Source organism: Meriones unguiculatus, chromosome 15, assembly GCF_030254825.1.
Source record: "Meriones unguiculatus strain TT.TT164.6M chromosome 15, Bangor_MerUng_6.1, whole genome shotgun sequence".
NCBI lineage: Eukaryota > Metazoa > Chordata > Mammalia > Rodentia > Muridae > Meriones > Meriones unguiculatus.
Genome location: NC_083362.1, coordinates 36,177,286 through 36,201,758, shown reverse-complemented (window position 1 = coordinate 36,201,758; position 24,473 = coordinate 36,177,286). Strand labels below are relative to the sequence as shown.

The following is a 24,473-nucleotide window of genomic DNA, read 5'->3' as shown; positions in this document are numbered from 1 at the left end:
GGTCCAGCATTAGGAAGGTTGAGAACCGCTGCCCTAGCAGGTTAAGGGCTCTCAAAGCAAGTGTGGAGTAAGGAGAAAGATTACTAAGAAAAGTAGCGATTTGACTAGTGGACTTTTAAACTTATTTTACATGAAAACTCCACAGAATAAGATAAAGAAAAAATATTTAAAATTTGTAATTTATAGATTAGACAGTAACACTCTTGTTCAGAAAGAGGTCTTACGAGTAGAATGAAAACATTCTGTCCCCAAGTGGGAAATGTAAGTTAGTTAGATAAAAACAAAACAAAACAAAACTGCAAATGACCAAACATTGTTAAGGGAAGTGAAACCTTGAACAATGCACCATCAAACTGGCTGAGAGGAAAGAATATTTAGAACGTGTGGTTTGGGTCAGGCAGCGGTGGGGGACAGACTGTCAGAACTGACCAAACATTGTTAAGGGAAGTGAAACCTTGAACAATGCACCATCAAACTGGCTGAGAGAAAAGAATTTTTAGAATGTATGGTTTGGGTCAGGCAGCGGTGGGGGACAGACTGTTGGAACTGACAAAATGTATGTATTACTGAGGAGGGCGTGAATTGGCTCAAGGATTCTGAGGAGAGTTTGGTAGAATGTAATAAAAAGCCTCACAAATATCCGCAGCCATCTACTAAAAATTGCACTTCTGGGGGTTTGTTATAGAGAAATGCTCCATGACAAGTGTTAACAGTTTTTTATTTGTGAAGACTGGATGGTAAATAAATACTTTACATCTTAGAGACCACACTTGTTGAATTCCTTGTCTTCCCTAAGTGTACTGTAAAAAGACAAAAAGAAAAACAGACAAACAAAAAACAACCTAAAACTGTACAAATGGTTTATAGGCTGTACGAAACAGGGCAGTGGCCCAAAACTTGCTGGAAGGCTAGAAAGACAGCACAAGTCTAAGTGGAAGATTATCACATGTGTTCGTTCCTAAGACAAGGGAAGAAACCAAATGACATGTCTGAGAAATGGAGATTGTGGTTATAACCAGTGTATCAGCTGCGATTCTCTACAGGAACAACTGATACAGTGAATGTAGATGTGGGGTTTATTAGACTGGCTTACAGGATGTGGTCAGGGTGGTCCGCAGCCCCTGTCTCACAACACAAAGGCGGGAATTGTGTAGTTGCTCAGTCAACGGGCTGATGTCTCAGCAGTCCCAATCTGGCATTGGGATCCTAGAGGATTCTTGGAGAGCTGCTGGTCTTTAGTCTGTGCTGGAACCCAGATGAAGTTGGATTTAACACTGGCAGCAACAGGTGAGATGAGCTTGCTGGTGAGAGTGGAGACAGGCAGGCGAAAGGTGATGTTTCCTTCTTCCATGCCCTTTTATTTAGACTGTCTTGAGAAGGTATGGCCCAGATTTAGGGTGGGTCTTCCTGCTTCATATTAATCTGATTATGAAAATGCCTCACACCAATGCCCAGCCGTTTAGGTTTTAGTTGATTTCAGAAGCAATTAAGTTGACAACCAATATTAACCATCACAACTGGATACAAAGAAAGTTTTACAAGGCTTTTAAATTAATGTTATCTCTTGCATAAAATAGTATTTCTGAGTTGTTCACTGAAAATATAATTTATAAAAGAATATGGTATTTTATAAAATACAGTAAAATAACATTTATATATACATACATAATATATATATAAATACAATACAAATATTATATTGCATTTTGGAAAATATTGTAGATACTCTTGTAAATATGTATGTAAATATGTATATGTTTAAAAATATATTTATAGATAAAGAGATACACACATACATATATACATACATACGTATACACTTGCATACTTAGAAAAAGATCTGGAGAGGTGGAAAGGCAGAAAGGGTTAGAGCAGTCTGAGGTGGTCTAAGGATGGAGTAATCTGTGTACCGTTTGTATTTTTGTTGTGTATGTGACTACTCTAGTTGGAATGTAGCATCTTGTTTGTTGCTCACTGTGTAGTTTGCGCTGGCCTCTTGTGCCTCCTGGTTGCTAGGATTACAGACATGCACCCCACCCTGGACTAATTTATGAGAAAGAGAGAGGGGGGAGACTAGGCTTGCAGGACAACAAAGCACCTCAGTTGTCAGTCTGAGGAAACCCTGAACTCCTCTGGGTAGACTGGGTCAGGTTCTCCGTTGAACTTCCTGATTCCGTAACGTTCTTTTTGAAAGCAATTACTTAAGCTTTCTTCAGTTATCAGGCATTGGCCCTATACTATTGCTGTAATAAATCTGCCAATTCTTCTCTTGTTTGACTGTGCCTTAAAAGATGGACATTAATATGCCATTCTCTTAAGTGACAATTGTGGGTGACCAAACTGGACATTAAATGATATAAAAGGAGAAGTGTTGGGATTCTTCTTTTAAACTCTTTTCAAGCTTTTGAAGGGGTTCTGACCATGGCTGGTGAGGTGATTCCAGCCACATTTCCTCGGCCTAGCCCAACTAGCGATGTTACTGAGTGCCTGTTCGTTCATGTCCTTGCTGGCTGCTTTCCCAGCCTGGCTGACTTTAACCCTAACATCTTAGGCTCTTTGATATAATCTTTGCGGTTTCAACATCTGAGTAGAGTGGGTTCCTGCAATGACAGACTGGAATATATTAAGGGACACTTTTGTCATCACAGAATATAGACTTTTCTTCCTCATTGCAACAGGCCATGGACATCTGAGGTAATGATTTACATTCACTGTGGATTTGAATTGCTGCCCTGAGGTCAGTGTTTGGGAATGTAATACTCTTGACTCCTAACTTTTCCAGCAGTGTTTGAAAGGTAGCACTCCTGCATCTGATCGAGGAATTATGTACTGCAATGTAGTTAGTGGTGTTCAACTTTTTATATTTTCAGTATCTATTTCTCCTCTACCTCTTTGATTTCAGTGGCCTTTTCACATTTGATCATTTCTCTGTTCATTCAACATATTAATTCCTTACATAATGTTCTGGCCTTAATTGAATATACATAAGCAGTCACGGAGCTGGCGATGCATCTGTGTTCATGGAGCTCAGAGCAGCAACAAGGAACACTCACTTATTCTGTGAAATTCCACTAGCAATATTGCAAACATTGCAACCCATCCTCATATGTTACAGATGTTTCCATAGTTTGCTTACAAATTTTATGTGACAATTTTTTTTCAGATGGTACAGCTTGACTACCTGGGTCACACTGACAGTTCCTTTATTTGTTGCCATTGTCCCCTTCAGGGATGCTGTGCCATAGATGGCAACATTCCAAAGACAACTCAGTGTGAAAACGTCACCTTTTGGAAATAGTCTTAATATTTATACTTCAAGGTGAAACGTATTTGACATGTTATGTTCTGATTACATAAGTATTGCATTGTGAAGAAAGATTCATGGGGACTTTGAAAATGTGAAAAAATAAAAAGGAAATACATCCTACCTATAAACTATAACTGTTGGCATTTTGGGTATAGTTTTTTAGTCTTCTGTGTGCATTTATGGATAAAAAATATCACTATATATTGTTTTCTAAAGTACGCTTTTATCATCATACAAGGGCATTTTCTCCAAGCCATCAAATACTCCTCTGAAGGAGCCTTTCAATGGCATATTAGCCACCGTGTCTAAGAGTCAACAACAGCAGTTCAATACAGTTCTCAGTCATCCTTCACTCAGTTATATTTTTACAGAGAATTGTTTTACTGGGCACAGACTTGGCACTGCAGCACACAGCTTGTGCTGCTCCTGCAAGAGACTTGAATTTGGTTCACCGCGCTCCCGTGGTAACTAACAGCTGCCTGTAAGTCCAGCTCCGGGGGAACTGATGCCCCTGGCTTCCACATCACTGACACTCACATGCACACACCCCCACCCCCAACATAGTCACATAAAAAAAGTCTATCTGTCACACTGGCATCGAACTGACCGGTTGCAGCTCAGACCAACGAAGTGTGCTGGTCGCTGTCTGTACCTAGTAACGTGAGCTCAGCAGCTGAGAAGCTGGAAGACTTCGGCTGTGGCTCCCCAGGCGGATGCAGCAGCGCTGGCAACCTGTACCGACTTCTGGGATGTACCAGTAGCTCTGTCACAGGAGGCTTGGGAATGAATAATTGCATGCCACTCACAGCATGGCCGGAGTCTGAATTGATAGCCGAGTAAGAGAGTCCTTTCACCATGTTACTTTTGTGCTATCTTTAAATCATTAATGAACATAAAGCAATCTTTGGTCCTAAAATGAAGTGCCAGGAAAGTCAAATTTGTCTTAGGTATTAGTAAAGGAACTTTTAGCCGGGCATCATGGCACATGCCTTTAATCCCGGCACACAGTGAGGCTGAGGCAGGCAGATCTGTGTGAGTTTGAGGCCAGCCTGGTCTACAAAGTGAGTCCAGGACAGCCAACGCTACACAGAGAAACCCTGTCTCAAAAAAGAAAGAAGACAGACAGAAAGAAAGGAAGAAAAAAGGAAAGAAAGAAGAAACTTTTAGAGAGGGCTTCTTAATGTTTACGATAGAATATTGAAAACTGAAGTTTTCAAAGTGCAGAGGGGATCAAATGAGGTATTTCAGCTAAAAGTAGCTAAAAGGGCAAAAGCAGAGGATGGACAAATTATGGTAGATGTATTTAGAGTTACTTCATATGCTTGGAAAGAAATGCCTTTCTTTTCCAGGTTCTCACTGAGCCTTGGGAGCATATGTCCACCTGGGAAGATGGGAATTACAGTTTTCCACAGAAGTGGTACTCACTGGATAGCAATACAGTAAAGGCTAACACTTTGAAGTACAGGGACCCCAGGTTGTCGGCTCTTTTCTGTCTCAGGGAATCTCCAGGCTGGAATATGAGAGTGGAAATTCCAGGAAGGAATGTTGGGGTACCTTTTCCTGTGTGCTATCTAAACACCCTCATGTAAATGGCTGACCCAGCCTCTGGTGAAGGGCCCCTTCCCTGCTGTCCAGCACAGACATTCTCCTCTCATCAAGAATATTGTCAGGGACTCATTTCCTTCCACCCTTTAGCTTCCCACAGAGGAAGGCACTTATTATTGGGTTCTACTTGGTGCACAATAGTTTGTAATATTTTAATGCATAGTTTGTGTATGGAATATTTGTGCCCTACTTGGTACTCCTTTTCATATATTTTGCTTTGAAATGAGTTTCTTTGGTTTTGTTTTCAGAACTGCATGCAATTTGTTAATGTTTTATTATTTTGTGGTATCAATTTAAAATTAATTTCATAGAAAATAATGCATTTATTTGTAAGCCCCATGATGTCTCCTCTAGAGCTCATGTTACAGCTTATTCTGGTAAAAACTTAAGCCCAGGACGAGACTGGATGGGCAAGTGCAGGCGAGTGGGTCTCTCCTGTGCTGATTCTTCTGACTTTTTTGTTTTGTTTTGTTTTTTGAGACAGGGCTTTTCTGTGCAGGCCTGGCTGCCTGGCTGTCCTGGAACTTGAACTGTAGACAAGGATGGCCCTGAACTAGAGACTCTGCCTCTCAAGAGCTAGGATCAGAGGTGTGTGACACCACTGCCCAGCTCTTCTGACTCGAAAAACTACCAAAAATCTTCCCTTTATAATTTAAAACAGTTTCTTAAGTTTTTTGCCTGAGAAAAAAATATGGCTTTGGGATCTATAAGTATGTATAAACTGGGCCTATAAATCACACATTTACTGAAAATAAATCAGAAAAAAATCTTAAAACAATTCTTTGAAGAAACAAAACAAACAACAAAAAAGTCTTTGGCATAAATAAAATGTTACCATTTTAACAGATGACTGCAAATTTGGATTCTAATTAATGTGGCTTATTTCTATATAAAAATTAAATTTTGCCTGAATATTTGATTCCATTGGACACAGAACATCTTCAATATATTTCAATATTGGACACAGAACATCTTCAATATTCTGACAGCAAAGCTGAGAATTCTGGTTTACATAAATAGAAAATAAAATGACAGAAATATGTTTCAGAATTGCTGGAAATTCTGTCCTGTTCTCATTACAGGTCATTAAAACAAATTAAAATTTTGTTTAGTGATTATTTTATGAAACTCAAGTCAGCAACTCAGTGATTTTTAAAAGTGAAATATTCTAAGCAATCTTCCATAGCTGCACCAATTTCCACAGATGCACCAATTCTTACTTAGATGCTGAGAAATAATGGTAAAAAGTAGCCAAAAAAGTGTTTTCTCTGTAATTAATCTGTCTGTACTGTAAGAATGCTATACAACAGAATTCCCAAATCTTAACTGAGATGCAGTGACATGGGCTTTCACATAAGTGAGCACTGTCAAGAGCTGCTTGGACTCATCCTGGATTTCATGTTAAATTCATTTTTGCTCTTTGTATATTTAGAAAAATTTTCCTGTTGCCATTTTCTGTTCTGAGCCCCACATTGAATTATGTTGCTTCAAAGGGCTGAGACCCACAGTTTAACAGGAAGTTGGGCTAGGAAGTGCCTCACTGTTTAGGTAGTGCTGCTGAGCAGTATCTGTGGACACACCTTTACTCCTGGTCCCCCAGAGCTCAAAACAGTCACTTTTCAGAATTACTACACATACAAAATAGTTTATCTTGTATGCTTTTACAATCTCTTTGTAGAATGTACTAGTACTGAAATGTTTGCTTAGTGTGATTAACTTAGTGTTTCCTCTAATTGCTGTGAATGAGGGAAAAGACCAGAAAATCAGAAAGAGCATATGATTGACAAAAAACAAAAACAAAAACAGAAAAACCCTCACTTCACATAGTTTCTTCCTTCATAATCATGTTCCCTACTTCCTACTATTTTTAGATATGTTTTAGACTGTTTTATATACTTTTTATACTGTTCCAGAGATTGTGAAGAATACTTAATTGTCTAGTTGATGTATACAGCTAAATGTTATCTTGAAAACAACAAATGCAACCCAATCGTTCTATAAGTCCAACAAATGAAAGGAGTCTTGTAGATCACTGCTTGACGTCAGGATGGGAAGGAAGTAGGTTCCCAGCCCCTGCCTGCATCTTCCATGTCTGGTCTTCCGTTCTCCATTCTTTTAGAGATTCTGTTCTTAGGAAAAAGTGTGGTGATTAGACTGGAAAATAGTATGCACTGTATGAGAGGGTCCCTGCACCATTGCCTCTGTCTCTAATTTGTCATCATTGGTGATAGCAAAGTCACATGGGAAAACATTTCCCATAAGTCTTTTGCCCACTGCAAGTTGTTTCCCCCATTATCTACTTCGAACGTAAAAAACCTAACGTTGCTGCTTTGCCTTCCACTGTCTTTTTGCCCCTAAATATCAGTAGGGATTATACAGATTTAAGTCATCTTTGCTACCAGTGTTATGGGATGAGTCACTGTTGTCTTTTGTTAGGTTTTTGAGGGAAAAGTTTCACATGGAGGATTTCTGAGCATAGTAACAGTATAAGAATACTCATATCAATATTTACTATTTTCTCTTTTTTGCCTCCATATCTTCCATAAGTGAAGAGAACGAATAGTGAATGACTAGCAGAAAACTTCTGACCATCAAATACTTGTACAATGAAAAGATTTAGAAAAATACTCAATCTTTTTCTTGTACATGGAAGCGCATACCTCTCAGCACACGTTTAACTTTATTTTTCCTCTCCAAAATAAATATACATATTTAGAAATCCAATGTCACTAGAAATATCTGTGCACTCCAAAATTTATATTATGTACCAATTTATATGTATTATATGATCTGCATATAATATTGCTATGCATATGTTTCTATAAATAAGCATGGAGAAATTTTGAATGATAGTTTGCAGTGGTTTTTGCTTATCCAGTTCCCCAAAGGACTTGCTAACATCACAGGCTTCATAAACTTATTAATCTGTGGCTATGTAACAGAAACATAAAGTAGGAAGTTGACTTTCTGTGACTTACAGACACTGTACTGTTACTATGCACCAAGCTAGTATTGACAACAGTGTAGTCTTTAAAATGTCAATATCACATTTGTGTTGTGTGATTACTGGAGAATATGACATGTGATATAGCAAATGATGCAACACATTGAAGTTTTTCTCTAATGAATCTTGCTCAGAGTAACTGTCTACAGAAAACTCATCTTTCAATTTTATGGGATGGGATATAGTCACCACCTTGCAATTATTGAGAAGGAAAAAAAAACTTGTTCACAAGGGATTTGTGGAATTACCTATTCAAAAGAAAATATATGGTTGATAGCATGTATTATCCCTTATTAAAAAAAAAAACCATGTTTGAGAGTTGGAGAAATTACTCAGTTATTAAAATCAGTGGCTGCTTTTCCAGAGGACCAGGTTTGATTGCTAGGACCCACATGGCAGCTCACAACAGTCTATAACTCCAGTTTCTTGATGTCCTTTGTGGGCATTGGACATATATGGTATACACACATATGTGCTGGCAAACACACACACATGAAAATGAGTAAATAAAATGTAAGTCCTTGTTTGTTTTTGTTACAACTACACATTCTTTTTTTTGCATGTAAAATACGTTTTATTGTTCTTTAAAAGAATTAGTGGTTTGGTTTTAAATCAAGCTGCACACCTTTCACCAGTTTGTCATCTCTCTGGCATGTCAACCTGGCTTCAGCTAGCAATACTTCATTAAATCAAAAAAAAAAAATAATTTTAATTTTGAGGGAAAAAGTCCAATTTAGAAAACAATTAACATTAGTCTTATTTAAGACAAATGAAGGCTGTTTTATATCGCAACTACACATTCTTAAGTGCAACAGTAAAGTATGTACATGTGCATAAGAACTGTGCCACTCATTTCCACAGCCATCTACTGTTGGCATTTTGGGTCTACATTTCTCTTGGATGTTTCCGGGCATATACACATTTCTTTTATTTAACAAAACCATTTTAAAATTTCCCTTTTTTATTAATGTTTATTTTATATTGTCTGTTATTTAAAGTGATTCTGTGAACATGAGGATTGGTTGATGAACTAAAAAATAATTCATCCTTGCCTGACAGATGTCATAATTTTGGAACCTATGAACAATCTCAGTAGCTAAACAGATGATTAGACCTCATGGAGTGTTGGTCCAAAGTGGCCCATTCATAGTTCAGAAAAGTTATGGGGATGGAGAAATGGCTCTGCAGTTAAGTAGACTTGCTGCTCCTAAAAAAGACTCTCATTCAGTCCCCAACACCCACATAGTAGCCTGCAAACATCTGGAATTCAGTTCTAGAGTATCGGATGCCCTTTTCCATACATGCATGCAGGCAAATATTCATACACACAAAAACTGTATCTTAAAAACAAACAAACAAAAAACTTCATAGAGCTAAACAGATTGACCTATTGAGTTTAGAAAGTGAGAAATTGACCAGTTAGTGAGCACAACAACAAATCAAGAAATGACGATGTCTAAATGCTTTTGTGGGACGATGTTATAAATTACAGCTGATAGTAGACCAAAGAAGGAAGTGAAAACTCTCTTACAAGTCAGGCTGGAATGAAGGTACCAAAAAGATTTATGTGCTGGAGCCCACCATCAAAGTCAAACAGTACCTGAGTGGGGAGTGAGGATTGAAAGAAATTAAGAAAAACCCAAGGGATCAGCTCGAGAGGACTGTCAATGAATACTGAAGCCTTGAGTTTATTCAACAGCTCCTTTTTTTAGGCAAAACAGGTCATATCAATACAAGGAAGGAGTTCCTGGAATGATCAAACTGTTCTCTTAAACCCCTTCCCTATAGCAGATATGGTCCAAGGTCACACAAACAAATTAAAGGAACTTGGCAAAACATCCTACTTATATATGTTTCAAGGTAAAGGCCAGGGTGAAAATATGTTTTTTTTTTGCTGAATACTCAATAACAGCTTGCCAAGCAAGCAGCTCTCTATATCCACGGAAGGGTTTGGGAAACCTCTGACATACTTGATATGCTTCAAAGTGAGGCAGATTGGATTCAAGTCTGATTATGTCATATTTCATATGTCATACCTGTACGGTGGCTTCTCAGGCCTTTGGTAATCTCGCAGGAAATAACTAGAATATATAGTTATGGAGAGATAGGAGTGGATTAAATGGGGAAGAGGAGGGAAGAGGGGTGTGATAGCTATTCTCAGTTGTCAGCTTGACTCTATCTGGAATGAACTAAATGCACTTTTGCATTATGCTATGGCTACAAGTCTATGGGGACAGGGAGTGGAATGTGGCAAATTGAATATGTTTGGCCCGATAGAATGTTTGAATGTTGGCTCATAGGGACTTGTGTTATTTGGAGATGTATCCTTAATTGGAGTAGGTGTGGCCTTGTTGGAGGAACTGTCTCTGCAGGGGTAGACTTTGAGGTCTCCTGTGTTCAAGCTCAGCCCAGTGTGAAATACAGTCTCTTCCTGGCTGCCTTCAGATCAATATGTAGAACTCTCTGCTCTCTCCAGTACCATGCCTGCCTGTAGGTTACATGTTTCATGCTATGTTAGTAGTGGACTAAACCTCCTATGCTATAAGACAACCCCAGTTAAGTGTCTTCCTTTATAAAAGCTGCTGTGGTCATGGTGTCTCTTCACAGCCATGGAAACCCTAAGACAAGGGGTAAAAGAGGGACTATGAGAAGGATCAAGTAACACTGAGGGCCATTTGCAGGGCCCTACGGAAACCTACTACTGTAGAAGCTTCTTAGAATGCATTCGTATGTTAAAGGAATTTTAAGAGTCACCAAATAATGGGGAAGATAATGTCCCAACTAGACATCTCTTGCCACCAAGTGAAACATCCACTGCCAGAAAATGAGTTACATCCAGTGAGTCATTGGCCAAAGGGGCCCTCTGAAAACCCCCAAATAACTTAGGGTATTGTCAAGGTTACTGGTTGCTCTCTACAAATTGATGGTAAGGCTTTATTTCAGGGGGGGTGGAAACCCAAATAAACTACTCAAACAAACTACCTTCCTATCTCATTGAACACAGAAGTCAATCTGGTGCCTAACTAGAGCCGTTTCCCCTACCAACTAGTGTTCATGGTACTGGAAGGTACTATTGCACACTACCAGAGGAGAAAGGAAACTGCCAACCCAGTTATTCCTGTTATATACAATGATGATGTGCCCACAGATACATTGGTGCAATAGAGACACAAATGTGGGAATAACCAACCACTCTGACTGGATCCACTCCAAGAGATGGAACATATATTTGACACCGTTTGAGAAGCCAAGAACCTGAGATTGGCTAGACCATTGTTCTGCTAAAGGAACATAACAATAAAATGACTCCTAATGATATTTTATACCCGTAGATCAGTGCCTCACTCAGTCATCATTAGAGAAGCTTCCTCTTGAAGTAAATGGGAACTAACACAGAGACCCACAATTGGACAGTGTGCAGAAAATGCAAGATTTTGGAATACATCCTAAATGGGATATCTTCATCAAACCATTTGATGGGATAAATGTGGTGAGTGGTGGGGTACCTTTGGCAGGTCAGTGCCAAGGTGTGCCACTGAGAAATTATGCTACGCAACAGATCTGATGCATGAGGTTTTTTTGTGGGGGGGGAGAGGAAGTGAAGAGCAAAAGGCTGTCTCAGAGTGGGACAGGCACAACATCCGTCCCAAAGAGGTTTCTCATAACAAAATAGAAAGATAAGCACAACATATTTCTGCTCTGTTTTCCCTGCCATGGAAGCCAAATGCACAGAGAGGAGAGTAGATGGTGGGATTCCATGTCCACCAAAACTCTCCACTTGGTGGGTGGGCTCTCCGTCAACCACTGTAACCTTGTCTACCAAAAACAGGCAGGTAGGCTCTCAGTCAACCATCCCAGGGCCAGGGATGTCTCCTGGGATACCAATAGCTATGACCACCAAGTGCATCTTTCCTAGCCATGACTTATCATTTAAGTGAACATCTCATCCTTTCCTAGCCATGTCTTGTCATGTAAGTGAACATCTCGAGGTTTTTCAGAGAACAAAAAGTATACACACACACGGACACTGCACAGAGACACTGAGACAAAAACTATTTACCAGTCAGTACTAGACCCTCCAGACTGAGGTTCTGGGGTCCAGCGGTGGGGGGGTCCCAGAATCTTGGTGGGACTTCCAATTTTTGTACCCAGACCGTGCGACCCCAAAAGACCACCAGAAGTTGAGTTTGTTGCAAAACACATGAGGGTTTACTTAATATAAGCTTGATTTGAGGTTGCAGCAAACTCCCTGGTGAAGAGGAGGAGTGCAGCGGGGAAGTCTAGGGGAACAAGGATTTTAAAGGGCAAAACTGGAAGCAGGGAATTACATGCCTTGGCGTTACATGATTGGGTAAGGGAAATTGACTTTTGAAATGATTGGTTTACTTTAGGTGTCAAGACCATAAACAGTTCTGGCCTGGCCATCTTGCCACCCATGTTGCTAGGAGATGGTATCTCTTTAAGTGGTTCTGGTCAGGTCATCTGGACCGGTTTCCTAGCAACTGTATCTCTAGTAGACAGGAAAAGATTGTGGTAAGGCTAGTTCCTCCCGAAGGTGGTTGGACATGTCTCCACCTGGCTGGCCTTTGTACAGGCTTGTGCTTTAAACTTTAATTCAATAACCCCCAAAACAAATTTTTACATCTTTGGTCTCTTAGGGAGTTGAGGTCTGTGGGGCACATTTGATAGTTATCTTCAGGATATCTCCAACCTGCAACCAGAATCCAGCAACCAGAAATAAACAGCAGCAGGAACAAACAGAGGCACCAGCAGCAGTGGGGAGCAGCATCCATTCTGCCTCTCGGGGCTCTTGCATTGTATACCTTCTGAGGAGCCCCTAGAATTCCTCAGCTATCCTCAGCTGCAAAATCACACCCTTGGCAAAGCACAAGGCAAACCATAGCTGCTGTGGACAATCTGAAGCTGCCCCATATCCCACACTTGGGATTAAAACAAAAACATATTCTAATATTTCTATGGTTTTAAAGAAACCAAAAATTCTTACTGTATATAATCATGAAAATAAGTTCAAATTTTTCTTTCTTTTTAAGTTTGGCTCGGTTGCCATAAAAAGGCCTTTCTGTCCCTGGTCTGGGCTTTAATTCTCCTACTCCTGATAAGACTGTGTAAGTCTGGCCCAGCCATAAAAATAAAATTTTCGCCTTGCAGCATTTCAGTGTTAGCTCTTTAAAAAAAAAAATTTTTTTTCTTAATTACAATTTATTCATTTTGCATCAGCTCTTGTTTTTTGACACCATAACAATTAAATACTGATGTTGGATTGTCTTTAACATACTATAGGAACTTGACTTGAGAATCATTTGCATTTTGACAAATTTTATACTCTTTTTAATTTTTCCACACAAAGGGGTTTACCCTAATCTAAATGGAAGAGTTATTTATAACCAAAATCTCTTGCACGATCAGCTAAATGACACTTCCAATTTGTGTTTGGGAAAGAAGATTATTGGGACTTGGGAAACAGAGGTTGGCTGGTAAGGTGTTTGCCATGGAGAGACTGAGGACCTGAGTAAGATCTCTGATGCCCATGTAAAGAGATTGGCAGAGTAAGTCTTGTAATCCAGAGTTGGAGATTGATGGATCTTGGGTCTTGTAGGCTCTCTAGATGAGCCCAGCAAGTGAATCCCAGGTCCCAGTGAGACTCCTTGAAAACAAGATGGACAGCTGCTGAGAAATGACACTATGGCTCACCAGTGGCCTCCATAAGCACTTGCTTGTACACACAGTTGCACATGCATGAACAGACACACTCATGCGCACACACAAAATTAGCATCCAACAAATAATCATGTAGCAGCAGTGGGCTATGCTTATTAGAAGTGTAATTAAAGTTCAGAAAACGGAAGCTCAGCACAGGCTAGAGTGAAGACAGTTTGGGAAGACCATGTCTAGAGTCCAGGATAGCTTTTAGGAAGGGTAAAAGTGTGATCTAAGACACCATGTCAGCTAAGGTAGCAGGACAGAAAATCAACATCACATGAGCAGGGTGCTCCAGGAGGGATACATGTGACAAGAATAAGAAAAATAAATGAGAAACAAGGGTGATAATTATAAGGTGGAGACTGGATTCTTTTGGCCCCAAAGCAGTCAGCTGGAATCGAATGAGACAGGCCACTGTTGCTCATGCAGACAAAATTAAGTCACATGTAAAATTAAAAAGGTTCCTGAAAAGGGGCATGTGAAATCAACTTTCATGTCATATTTTCCTTACCTCAGTATATCTAAAATATCGTCAGTTTAACATGCATTAAATATAATTTTATACTGCTTTCATTTTGAATTCAAAATTTAAGAATTTTGTTTCCTCAGTTAGATTAGCTGCACTTCAATGGCTCAATATCTCCACATATCTAGTCTTAGCAACATAGCTACACATAATTGTGAGATTATTTAGTATCTAAGAACAAACAAAAAAGTGGTATCTTAAGATTCACTTTTGTGTGTGAAATGCATACGGAGTGGTGCCTGGAGCAGATGTAGGATTTGGAATGAATTACAAGGGTGATAAGCACAGCAGCATGTGTGTGTTGAGCAGGGAAATCTGAGAGATCTTTCAATGAAATTATAGAAATGCTTCAACGATTGATTGGTGACCAGAAAAGAAAGAAGCAAGTGTAATAACCAGTTTCCAGACAGCCCTCAAGGCTCTTTGCCTCCTTGCCTTGTGTGGCCAATAAAACACACAGTGGTAAATCACTTCCAAGTTTAGGTTATAAAAATACTTCATCGTGGTGTTGGTGTTTGTCTCCCCAGGACCTCTTGCTCTTGTAGAAGGCAGCTTCTACATGGCAGCGATTCTCAAGGAAGTCCCACAGAGTGAGATTTAGATGAAAATACGAAACAACCAGATTCTTTTTTTATTTCAGCCACTTCCTAAAGTGATTAAACAGTTAACCTATGACCCAACAATTCCAGTCTTTCATATATACCTAAAATAAATGAACACAGACCACATAAAGTAATACAGGAAAGTTCACAGTATCTCTCTTCATAGTAGCCCAAAGTGGAGACAACAGAGTATCTATCAACTGATGAAAATTTCAAAACAAAAAAAAAACAAAAGTGTTATATCTGGGGGCTTCGGATGTAGGTCAGTTGGTAGAATGCCTGCCTGGCATTGATGATGCCCGTGGTTGAATTCCCAACGCCACGTAATCCAGGCATGTGGTGTACACTCCTGTAATCTCCAGCACTTGGAAAGCAAAACATGAAGATCAGTTCAAGGTTATCCTAAACTATCTACAGTTCTAAACAAATCCTCCTCCCTCTTTATCCTCCCACCTCCTCTTCCCTCTCACATACAATCCCACCAATGTAAAAGTATTACTCAATAAGAAAAAGGAGTTAAGTGTGCTAATATATGTGAATGAATCTTGAAAAATGCTGTGTGGAGTGGAAGACGCTAATTGCAAAGGTCCACATATTAATTATCAATTATACATTATACACCCAACATAGGCTTATGTGACATCAAGCAGAGTTCTTCTGTGGCCTCTGCTTTCCTTCAGATTAGGGCAGGAACTATATATAAACTGAAAGCTGACGCTTTTGGTTATGGTCTATCACACCAACAGAAAGCTAACTAGAACAGATACAGAATATCCTTATGGAATAATGAAAATATTATAAGCCAGGTGTGGTGCATGCCTTTAATCCTAACACTAGGGAGGCAGAGGTAGGCAGCTCTTTGTGAGTTCCAGGCCAGCCTGGTCTACAAAGCAAGTCCAGGACAGCCAAGGCTACACAGAGAAACCCTGTCTTTAAAAACAAATTCTTTAGTGAGCAGTGATGCTGAGGGCGGACTACATTTCTTAATGTACAAAGTGGAAATGTGGAGTCCTTTCTTCCAAAATTAATAGGGACTATCAAGATGGTTCATTGGGTAAAGGCACTTGCCTCTCAGCCTGACAACCTGTGTTCCATCGCTGAGACCCACATGGAGGAAGGAGAAAACCAATTCCTGCAGGTTGTCCTCTGACCTCTGCATATGCACCATCGAACTTGAATGCATATAGACACACACAGCAAATAAATGAATAAAACATTTTAATAGCAGAGAGTTAAACCAGAATGGGGCCCCTCTATTCATGGAAACTGTGAAGCACAGGACCCTTTCACATGAAGTCAGGAAAAGGATGATATAGCTGTGACTACAATCGAAAAGCTCACATTTCAGTAACATATGCTAGATAGGCTAATACATTCATTCTTTCCCAAAATGAATGCTGCATGATGCCATTTGATGGTGAAGCCAAATGTGACCGCTTGCACTTATTTGAGGACTAATTGCAGGTCAGGTCAGGAATTCCCTGTGTCTGGTGTCTTCCACGTGTATGGTGTCTGTTGGCTTCCTTTGTTCTCTGGGTATTATTATAATTGACACCAGAAAGATAACATCTGATCATCCTAAATGCCAATGACTAACTTCTTTAAGGATAGGGTATAGTTCGGTGGATGCCACACACTCCTTTAATTTCCTGCTTTCTGAACCTCTTCTCTGAATTCATTCATTATTATTAATATGCCAATACATTTTTGGTGATGAAATGCTTACAGCTATACATCTGTGTGGGTCTAGGAGCAACTCAACAGCAGTGGGTAGTTAAATATGGGTTTTACTTAATAAGCTGTTTTCTAGTGTAGGTTTGCTTTCGCTGAGAAAAGCGACTTCAAGTTTAGTCGGTGAGCATTTTCGTAATCAGACATTTTTGTCTGACAGAGGAAGCCTGAGGGATCTCTAACTTTTCCCAAATCAATTAGACAATTAGAAATGTTTCAAAGCAAGTTCAGCTATGCACAGTGAGTATTGAAAGACTTTGCGCTGCTCTTGATATCAAATACATGTTTGATTCTCAAAGAACATTAAATTTACTTACTTTTCTGAGGCAGAGCCTTGCTGTGTATTCTAGGGTGGCCTGCAACTGGTGACCATTCTCCTGCCTCAGCTTTCTGAGTTGTGGGATTACGAGAGCGCATCGTCAACTCCGGTTTAAATTTACCTTTTCATTTAAAAATTATTAAAATTCCACAAAATTTCTTCAGCTCAATCGACCGCTGCTGGTCACACTTGAAGGTCAAATCTAGATGACCAACTGGGCGTTTCCCAAGACAGCCTAATCTAGGGAGCAAACTCACTTTTTCTTTCCAACCCTGTTCTCTCTTCTCTTTGCTTTTGGCTACCTACCTCTATCCGCCTTCCCTTTGGCCCCGCCCCAGGTCCCGGCCCCGCCCCAGATCCCGGCCCCGCCCCCAGACCCGGCCCCGCCCTTCGCTCTTACTCGTTTCCTCCAGCGCTTGTTTTGCCCCGCCCGCGAGCGTAGCGGAAATGCGGTCTGTGCGCCGCTCTGGCCCTCCGGAGGACTTGTCAGTGTCCGCAGCTCTTCCGCTGGGGTCGGCGGTGGGCGGGTCGGCGGGTGGTTGGTCGCTGCGCTCTGCTTCAGCTCCGGGTTTTCAGGCCATGGGGCAGCAGGACGTGTGGCGGCTCCTGTCGAGGTGAGTTAGCGAGCGAGCAGCCGCTAAGAGCCGGCCTGCCAGTCCCTCTCGTGGGGAAGACGGCTCGCGAGTGTCCACTGCAGGCCTCGCAGAGTTAGTCTCCCCGTCTGCGTCCTCCTACTTGGCTCTCTTTTCAAGAGCATCTTCGTTTTCCTCCTAGCTTGAATTCGGCCTTGACGTCGCACGACTTTGCTTGTCTTTTGATTGTTTATTGTCTTTCTTGGAGCTGCTGTAGTGTGGGGGCGTGCCACGTTATTTTCTGTGTGGGGTACTTTCTCAGGGCTCCAGAGCTTGGTCAGCTGTTGAGCCGGTTGCAGCAGCAGCGCGGATGTTTGGAACTCACAGAATAATGTTGTGTCAAGCTCCCACCTTGACAGCAACACCAGTGTAAATACTAGCTTTAAAAGTGCCTCTCGCTGCACCCCGACCTCTGCACAGGGAATGTGGTAGCACTCATTCTGGGAACTTTGGCTTGTGCAGTGTCTTGTCCCCATACACAAAAAGCACAAGCAAACAAACAAAAACAACTTTAATTGCCGCTTGTCAAACACTGCACCGAAGTATTTTTTGTTTACTCGTAGACGGCTGTGTAGTCCAGGAGCAACTCAACATTAGAACTCGCCCTTATTCGGTCTGCAAGTTCCTATGACTTACAGTTTGTTTTGGAAGGTTCCTGCAAAGGCACGGGGATATTTCTTTGTTCTAAATGAATAGTTAGTGTTGGAGCCAGAGAGATGGCTTAGCAGTTTTAAGAGCCTGTACTGCTGTTGAAGGAAAGGCTCAGAGGACAGGAGTTCTGTTCCCTGTGTGGCTCATAACTAACTGTAACTCCAGCTCTTAGGACTAACCGTCTCTTCTGGACTCAGGACACCTGTACTCACAGGGGCACACACATACACATAATTAAAAATAAATCTTAAAAAGAATAGTGCAGTCTCAGCGGAAAGCACCTAACATTGTATCCGATTATTTGATTCTCAAATATTTGTTGTACATTGAGTTGCCTTGCTTCTCTTTTTTTCTTTCTTTTGTGGTGAATACTAACATTTGCTCATATATTCATTGTTGCTGTTTTTTTTGATAATGGCAAATTCCAAACTATTTGGGAACCATGTTGCAAAGACATGTATATTTACGAAGTTAATTTTATCTTGAAAGATTCTGCTGATCCTGTAGTTCAGCTTGTTCCTATTTCATTCCACATTTCAGCATGTAAACTGCCAGGACCAAATTGGGCAGTGTTGATCTGAAGTCCCTTTTCTAGATCCAGTCCTGGAAAGGGTAGTACCCTGGCAAAAGAGATTGGAGCCAAGGCCATGCAGCCGTGAGGGAGAGAAGCGTACACCACAAATGTTTAAGGGATCTGAGAGTGTTTCTGGAAGGGAAAGGGCCGCTGTGCCTTGGTTGATTTGATTGGCCAATGCAGTTGAACTTAGCCTCACTTTGCCCTTGTGGTGCTGTTGTTCCTACCATTGCAGTGCCAATTTAGCTCTTGGGTGTTTTTCTTTTTCCCCACATCACTTCTGATCTCCATGCTGAATGCCTCAGTTGTACTTCAGTTGTGTGGATACTCGACTTCTAAATGACCTTTGTCACTAGCTTTTGTTTTGTTTTGAAACTTGGTGGGGTTACTTCTTCCAGCTTGATTAAGTTCTGTATCTGAATGCTCCACAGAACATACTGAGTTTTACTTCAGAACTTGCTTTCATCTGCCTAGAAGCTCCCCTAAGTACCTTCCAGTTTACTTGGAATAAAATAATCTGTTGTAACACTGGAGACATTGTTCTGGGCACTGGTTATCCTCTAGGCAGTGTGGGCAGGCACTTACCAACTCCTAAGTAAGTACTGAAAATGATATTTAGTTGCTGATCTTGATACGTGTTTCAAAGGAAAAAGTGCAGAGAGGGTAAAGCCAGCTTTAGACAGAAGAGGTTAACTCTGAAAAAAAAAGAAAGAAAGAGAGAGACAGAGAGAAAAAGGAAGAAAGAGAGAGATAGAGAGAAAAAAGAGACACAGAGAGAGAGAGAGAAAGAAAGAAAGGAAGGAAGGAAGGAAGGAAGAAAGAAAGAAAGAAAGAAAGAAAGAAAGAAAGAAAGAAAGAAATGCTGTTAAGCAATATACCTCTTGCCCTCTGCCTAACTACAATGTTTGGCTTCTGCTGTTCGCTGCCTCTGTTCCTTCAAGTCTAGTTGTAAAAAGATGCACTCTTTGAGGCTCTGTTAACCATCCCCCATTTTTTTTTCTATGTTAGGAGCTATAAACCCAATCAGAGACCAACAATTTAGTGCAGGTCACTATATGACAGAGGTGGGGACCAGTGGGGGACTATTGGGTGAGGGAGAAGGCTCTTTGTCTGAGAGGGAGCTTCTCTGTTCTCTCCTTAATACTGTCAGGAGAATGCAGACCCTCTAGTACCGCAGCTATTTGTTTTTGCTTTGAAAATCTGGAAAACTGCAGCTTAGGCAAAATCTCTTGATTTAAAAAAAAAAATGCTTATGGTGGGCTTGAGAGATGGCTCAGTAATTAAGAGCTCCGGCTACTCTTCCAGAGGTCCTGAGTTCAATTCTCAGCAACCATGTGGTGACTCACAACCATCTATAATGGGGTCTGACGCCCTCTTCTATAATGCAGGCATGCATGCAAAGAGAGCACTCATATGTATAAATAAATAAATCTAGTTTTAAAGAACTTGTGGTTTAAAAATAACTGTTGACCTAATAGGAAGAAAATAATAACAAAGACGTTTGCAAACCAGGCATGGGAGTCTTCTTAATTTGCTGCGAACTCCAGTGTTTGCATTGATTTCTTACAGACAAGTGGATCTTTTAGCGCCTCTGTGGTTGTTCCTAATGTGTCTCCAGTTGTCATTTCTCTGTTAGGCTTCAGGGTCCTTTCTTCATTTGTTGTTGAATATTTCTGCTTTATGTCACAGCAAACACAAGCTAAAAATAAAATTCCTACTTTATTCATGTAAAGCAGCTATTGTCTTTTAAGAGTTCCAGGACCTGTACTTTCCTTTCTATTCTTACTTGAAGTCCTCTTCTTTTTCAGGGTTTTCAATTTATAATATAGTAAACCATGTCCCTGTTTTCCGTCAGTTCACCCCTGGGTTACTCATTGGACTTTCTGCCCTGCTTATCTTGCCAGCTGCTGGGGTCCTTTTATCACCTACCTGGCCTGAACAGTTTCACATAGAGTTGTGTGATTTTGTAAGTTTGTATTTGCTTAGTAGATAATTGCAAAGAAAGTTTCTAAAAATTTTATCCAAGATATAGGTGTTTTGTTGTTTGTTTGGTCGGTTGTTTTTTGAGACAGAGTCTCACTGTAACTTGCTCTGTAGTCCAGGTTGGCCTCAAACTCTGAGAGATCACCCTGCCTCCATCTCCCCAGAGCTGGGACTAAAGGCATGTGCTAAAGGCCCAGCTAGTGCGGTTGCTTTTACTCCTTAGTATGTATTGTAATCACCAGGAAGCTTTCCATGTCCTGCCTTCAGTTTCTTTTGTAGTAGGTCTCTGATGGAGCAAATAATTTGCATTTCAAGCCGGGTAACCAGTGTATACCTGGTTCTTGAGAAAGTATACCATACTTTGAGAAACTAATTTCATATCTGACTTGAAGGTATTACTGAAGCTTGATAATTAAACTAGGACTTCAGCACTAGCTGAGATTGTGTACCCTTCTGTCCACCAGATGGCAGTTTTGGAAGTAAAAGGAAAGAAAGAGATAATAAGTTTGGAATTTTGGAGACTGAACTCTCACATATCATATTTTATGTGTTTGTAGTTGTAGGGATTGAACCAAATGCTGTACCTTTGAGCTACATCCCCAGCCCCACGACTTGTTTTTAAATATTAGTTTCATATAAATGGCACTAAATGGAAGCAATATGATTGTTATAGAAAATGGTGGAGAATTTAGTTAGACCTAACTTTCTTTACTTTCATTGTCATTGGTCTGGGAACTTTGTGGCCTACAAGTGCCTTGCTGGTGTTTTGCACTTTGGTGTGGTAGGTTTGGGTTAACTTCTCGATTCCGAGAGAACTGTAGCTCATTAATTAAACTGGGATTTGAAGTTAAGCCCGTGTTTCTCATGCTCTAGTATCTCAGATAGTGCTTAAGTTGTTACTTAGATTTCCCAGTCTGACAGCACCCTCTGTAGCTTTCAGCTAGTACTTAGGTGCTGGCCTCATTAAGGACTCCGGAGACACTGTGGTTTCAAAGAAATAATTCTTTTTTTTTTTTTTTTTCCTTCCTTTGCTGTGCTGGGGAAATAAGCCAAGGGCCAAGCACATGTGTTTGTGGTCCTTAAGCTCCTTAAATGAAAAGTTTCCAAAGACAAAACTGAGTGGAGTAGAATTTTTTAAGACATTGAGTGTTCCCGTGTTTCATATTTGAAAAGTCTGTATGAGGGGCTGGGGATAAGTTGGCTAGTAAAGGCTTGCACCAGCGTGAATCTCCTAGATCAGATCCCAGTATCCACTTAAAAGCCCATGTTGGGAGGTGGAGAGAGGTGTTCTGGGCTTGTTGCAAGTCTAGTCTAACCTGTCCAGTGAAAGGCTCTGTCTTAAAAATAAGCTTGAACTTGAAATTAGGCCTTGACTAGTCAGCCCTGACCACTGGCCTCTTCATGCACCCAAAGCCTACATATTACCTGTTCTTCGTTACTTCACGTTAATTTTTATAATGTTTTTACAACTTGCTTGTACTTTGTAGTAGTCATTTTGGGAAACTTCAAACGAAATCCCCATGCCCGTGCCTTGCTTCCATAGTTTATATTTAACTGGGTTTGTTGTGAACAGAGTTTTAGGGTATTTGCCAGAGTCTTCAGCAGATTCTAGTGTACACATACACACACACACACACAGACACAAACACAAACACTCTGTGGTCTTTAGATTCTATGTACACATATACACAGACACACACAGATACATACATATACACACATACCCAACGTGGGATACTGGAGTCTTCAGTAGATTCTAGTGTACAGACATACACACACACACACACACACACACACACACCACAGAACACTGGGGTCTTCAAAAGATTGTAGTGTACAGACACATAGGGAACTCTGGGGTCAGAGGATTTCACTTGAGGTGAGCAAATTCAAAATATGCTAGATCAGAATTTGAATTGTGACTTAGACAAGTATGTGGTTTTTTTCTTTTGGTGGTATTGCTTGATTTGAACTTAATTTAGAAGGAAAATAGCATAACTTCTGTAAAGTCAATTGGATTTCAGTTGTTTATATACAACAGTTTAATGTATTTTTAAGTGGTAAGAGTGGTGCTACTAGGTTTTCTTTCTTTCTTGCCTCATTTATTCAACCTACGTTGAAGGGATCACTGAAAGACATCAAGACCTGGCAGTTTATTAGTGCCATCATGTATGCATATCTGCAGATGGCACAGACCTTGCAAGGCCGTGCCTGTTTCTTGCTTTGTTTTTTTTTTTCTCCTTAGTTTAATATCTTGTTATAAAAAATGAAAATTGCAAATCATTCGATTTTACCAGTGAAGACTCAGGAGCCAGGTGTTGGGGTGAAAACCTACTAGCTCAGAGGGGCAGAGAAAGCACCCAACTGACCTTCCTCCTAAGCTCAGGTCTGATGGAAAAAGCCTTTGTTAGTCAGCTCATGTCCCAGATAGAAAAATCCCAAAAGTCTGCTAGTTCAGCTGATGGCCCCAGAGAAAAAGGCCTGATAGCTCATTCAACAGCCCAGGAAAAAAGGCCCAAAGCTAAAAGCCAAAGTGCTCAGTAAGAACAAGAAAGGGTCATCCTATTAAGCTGTAAGTCTCAGAGGCTGCAAACATTCTAGGCCTCGGTTAGATTGTATGGAGGATAGACGCTTCCAGGACTAGGCCTAGGTTAGCAGACAGAGGCAGTAAGCCTCTAAGACAACAGTTGAAACAGACAAAAGTTCATTTTACAGTGTCTTCAATAAGAAGCCTGTATCCCAGAGTACTGTAGCAATATCAGTTTTGATGTGGTTATTACTTTGTGAGTTCTTCCAGAGCATGAGATGAGATGCTGTCTTCAGAGGAACTCTTTGAAAAAGTGTAAATATGCAGTTTGATTAATGTTCATATATATATGTTTTTTTTTCCCCCTTGGGGCTGGGAGGTGTTGCCCAGGCTGCTCAACATTCTTGCTCAACATTCTCCTGCCCCACCTCGCTTTTGTCAAGCTCTATGTTAGCTGCTTTCGTAGCCTCATGCTTTTAGAGAGCATGAGGAGTGTCGTGTTTCTGTTATTGATAGATAGCTTTTAAATTGTGTGTCATAACTTTCTCCATGTTGTATTACTTACATAACTTAAAATATGTGTAATGGTTGTGTGGAGATGACACATTGTTTAAAAGTATTGCACTGTTAGGTATCTTTAGTTTTCCCCTAGTTCAGAAAACTGAATGGGTTAGTAAGTCATAGTTTGCAAGTGCTTGAGAAATGGCCAGATGGTGTGAGGGTCCGGGAGATGCTGAAAGAATGACCCCAGACTTCAGTAGCCTGCAAGCAACAACGGGCGTTTATTCTGCAGAAGTCCAGAATGCTGGGGTCACCACCTTTACAACATGGCAACAACCACAAGGGGAGCTCCAAAGCCCCTTTTAAAGCCAGAGAGGGGGAATCCTACATAACTGGGATTGGGATTGGCTGGTGTGTGTGGAGGCTACGTGACTCTGGAGTTAAGCAACCTTATCTTCCCCAGGCCAGATGTCTTTGGCTGTTTCTGGTTGGTTGATTTTTTCTGTGTGTGTGTGTGTGTGTGTGTGTGTGTGTGTGTGTGTGTGTTTTCTTCCTGAAACTCTTAGGTCTGTTTTGTCTAGCAAGAAAATGAGGCCTGTCATGGAGTTGGCGGGAATATTTAACCAGGCCCTCACAGTGGAAAGTGAAAGGACATGTAAGGTTTACTTGTTTTCTTTTGTGATAGGGTCTTACTGTGTTGAGCAGTGTGGCTTTGAATTCCTGGGATCAAGTGGTCCTTTTTTCTCAGTATTCCTAGGAACTATGTGTGCATGCCACTCAGCTAAACGTT

General features: G+C 40.6%; 1 protein-coding gene and 1 long non-coding RNA gene across 2 annotated transcripts in view; one reads left to right on the top strand and one right to left on the bottom strand.

Moving 5' to 3' along the window:
• Positions 1 to 14,771: 14,771 nt before the first annotated feature.
• LOC132647969 (uncharacterized) lies at positions 14,772 to 17,131 on the bottom strand. The gene is made up of 2 exons (XR_009586294.1): positions 16,814 to 17,131; positions 14,772 to 15,129 (listed from the first exon to the last, which is right to left on the bottom strand). It is a non-coding gene; the product is annotated as an uncharacterized LOC132647969 (long non-coding RNA).
• Positions 17,132 to 17,223: 92 nt separating this feature from the next.
• The window catches only part of Hibch (3-hydroxyisobutyryl-CoA hydrolase), a 68,101-nt gene continuing 60,851 nt past the window's right edge, over positions 17,224 to 24,473 (top strand). Inside the window, exon 1 of the mRNA XM_021649276.2 lies at positions 17,224 to 17,429. Within this exon, the coding sequence (XP_021504951.2) occupies positions 17,263 to 17,429 (167 nt within the window). The 5' untranslated portion in view covers positions 17,224 to 17,262. The remainder of the gene's footprint in view (positions 17,430 to 24,473) is intronic.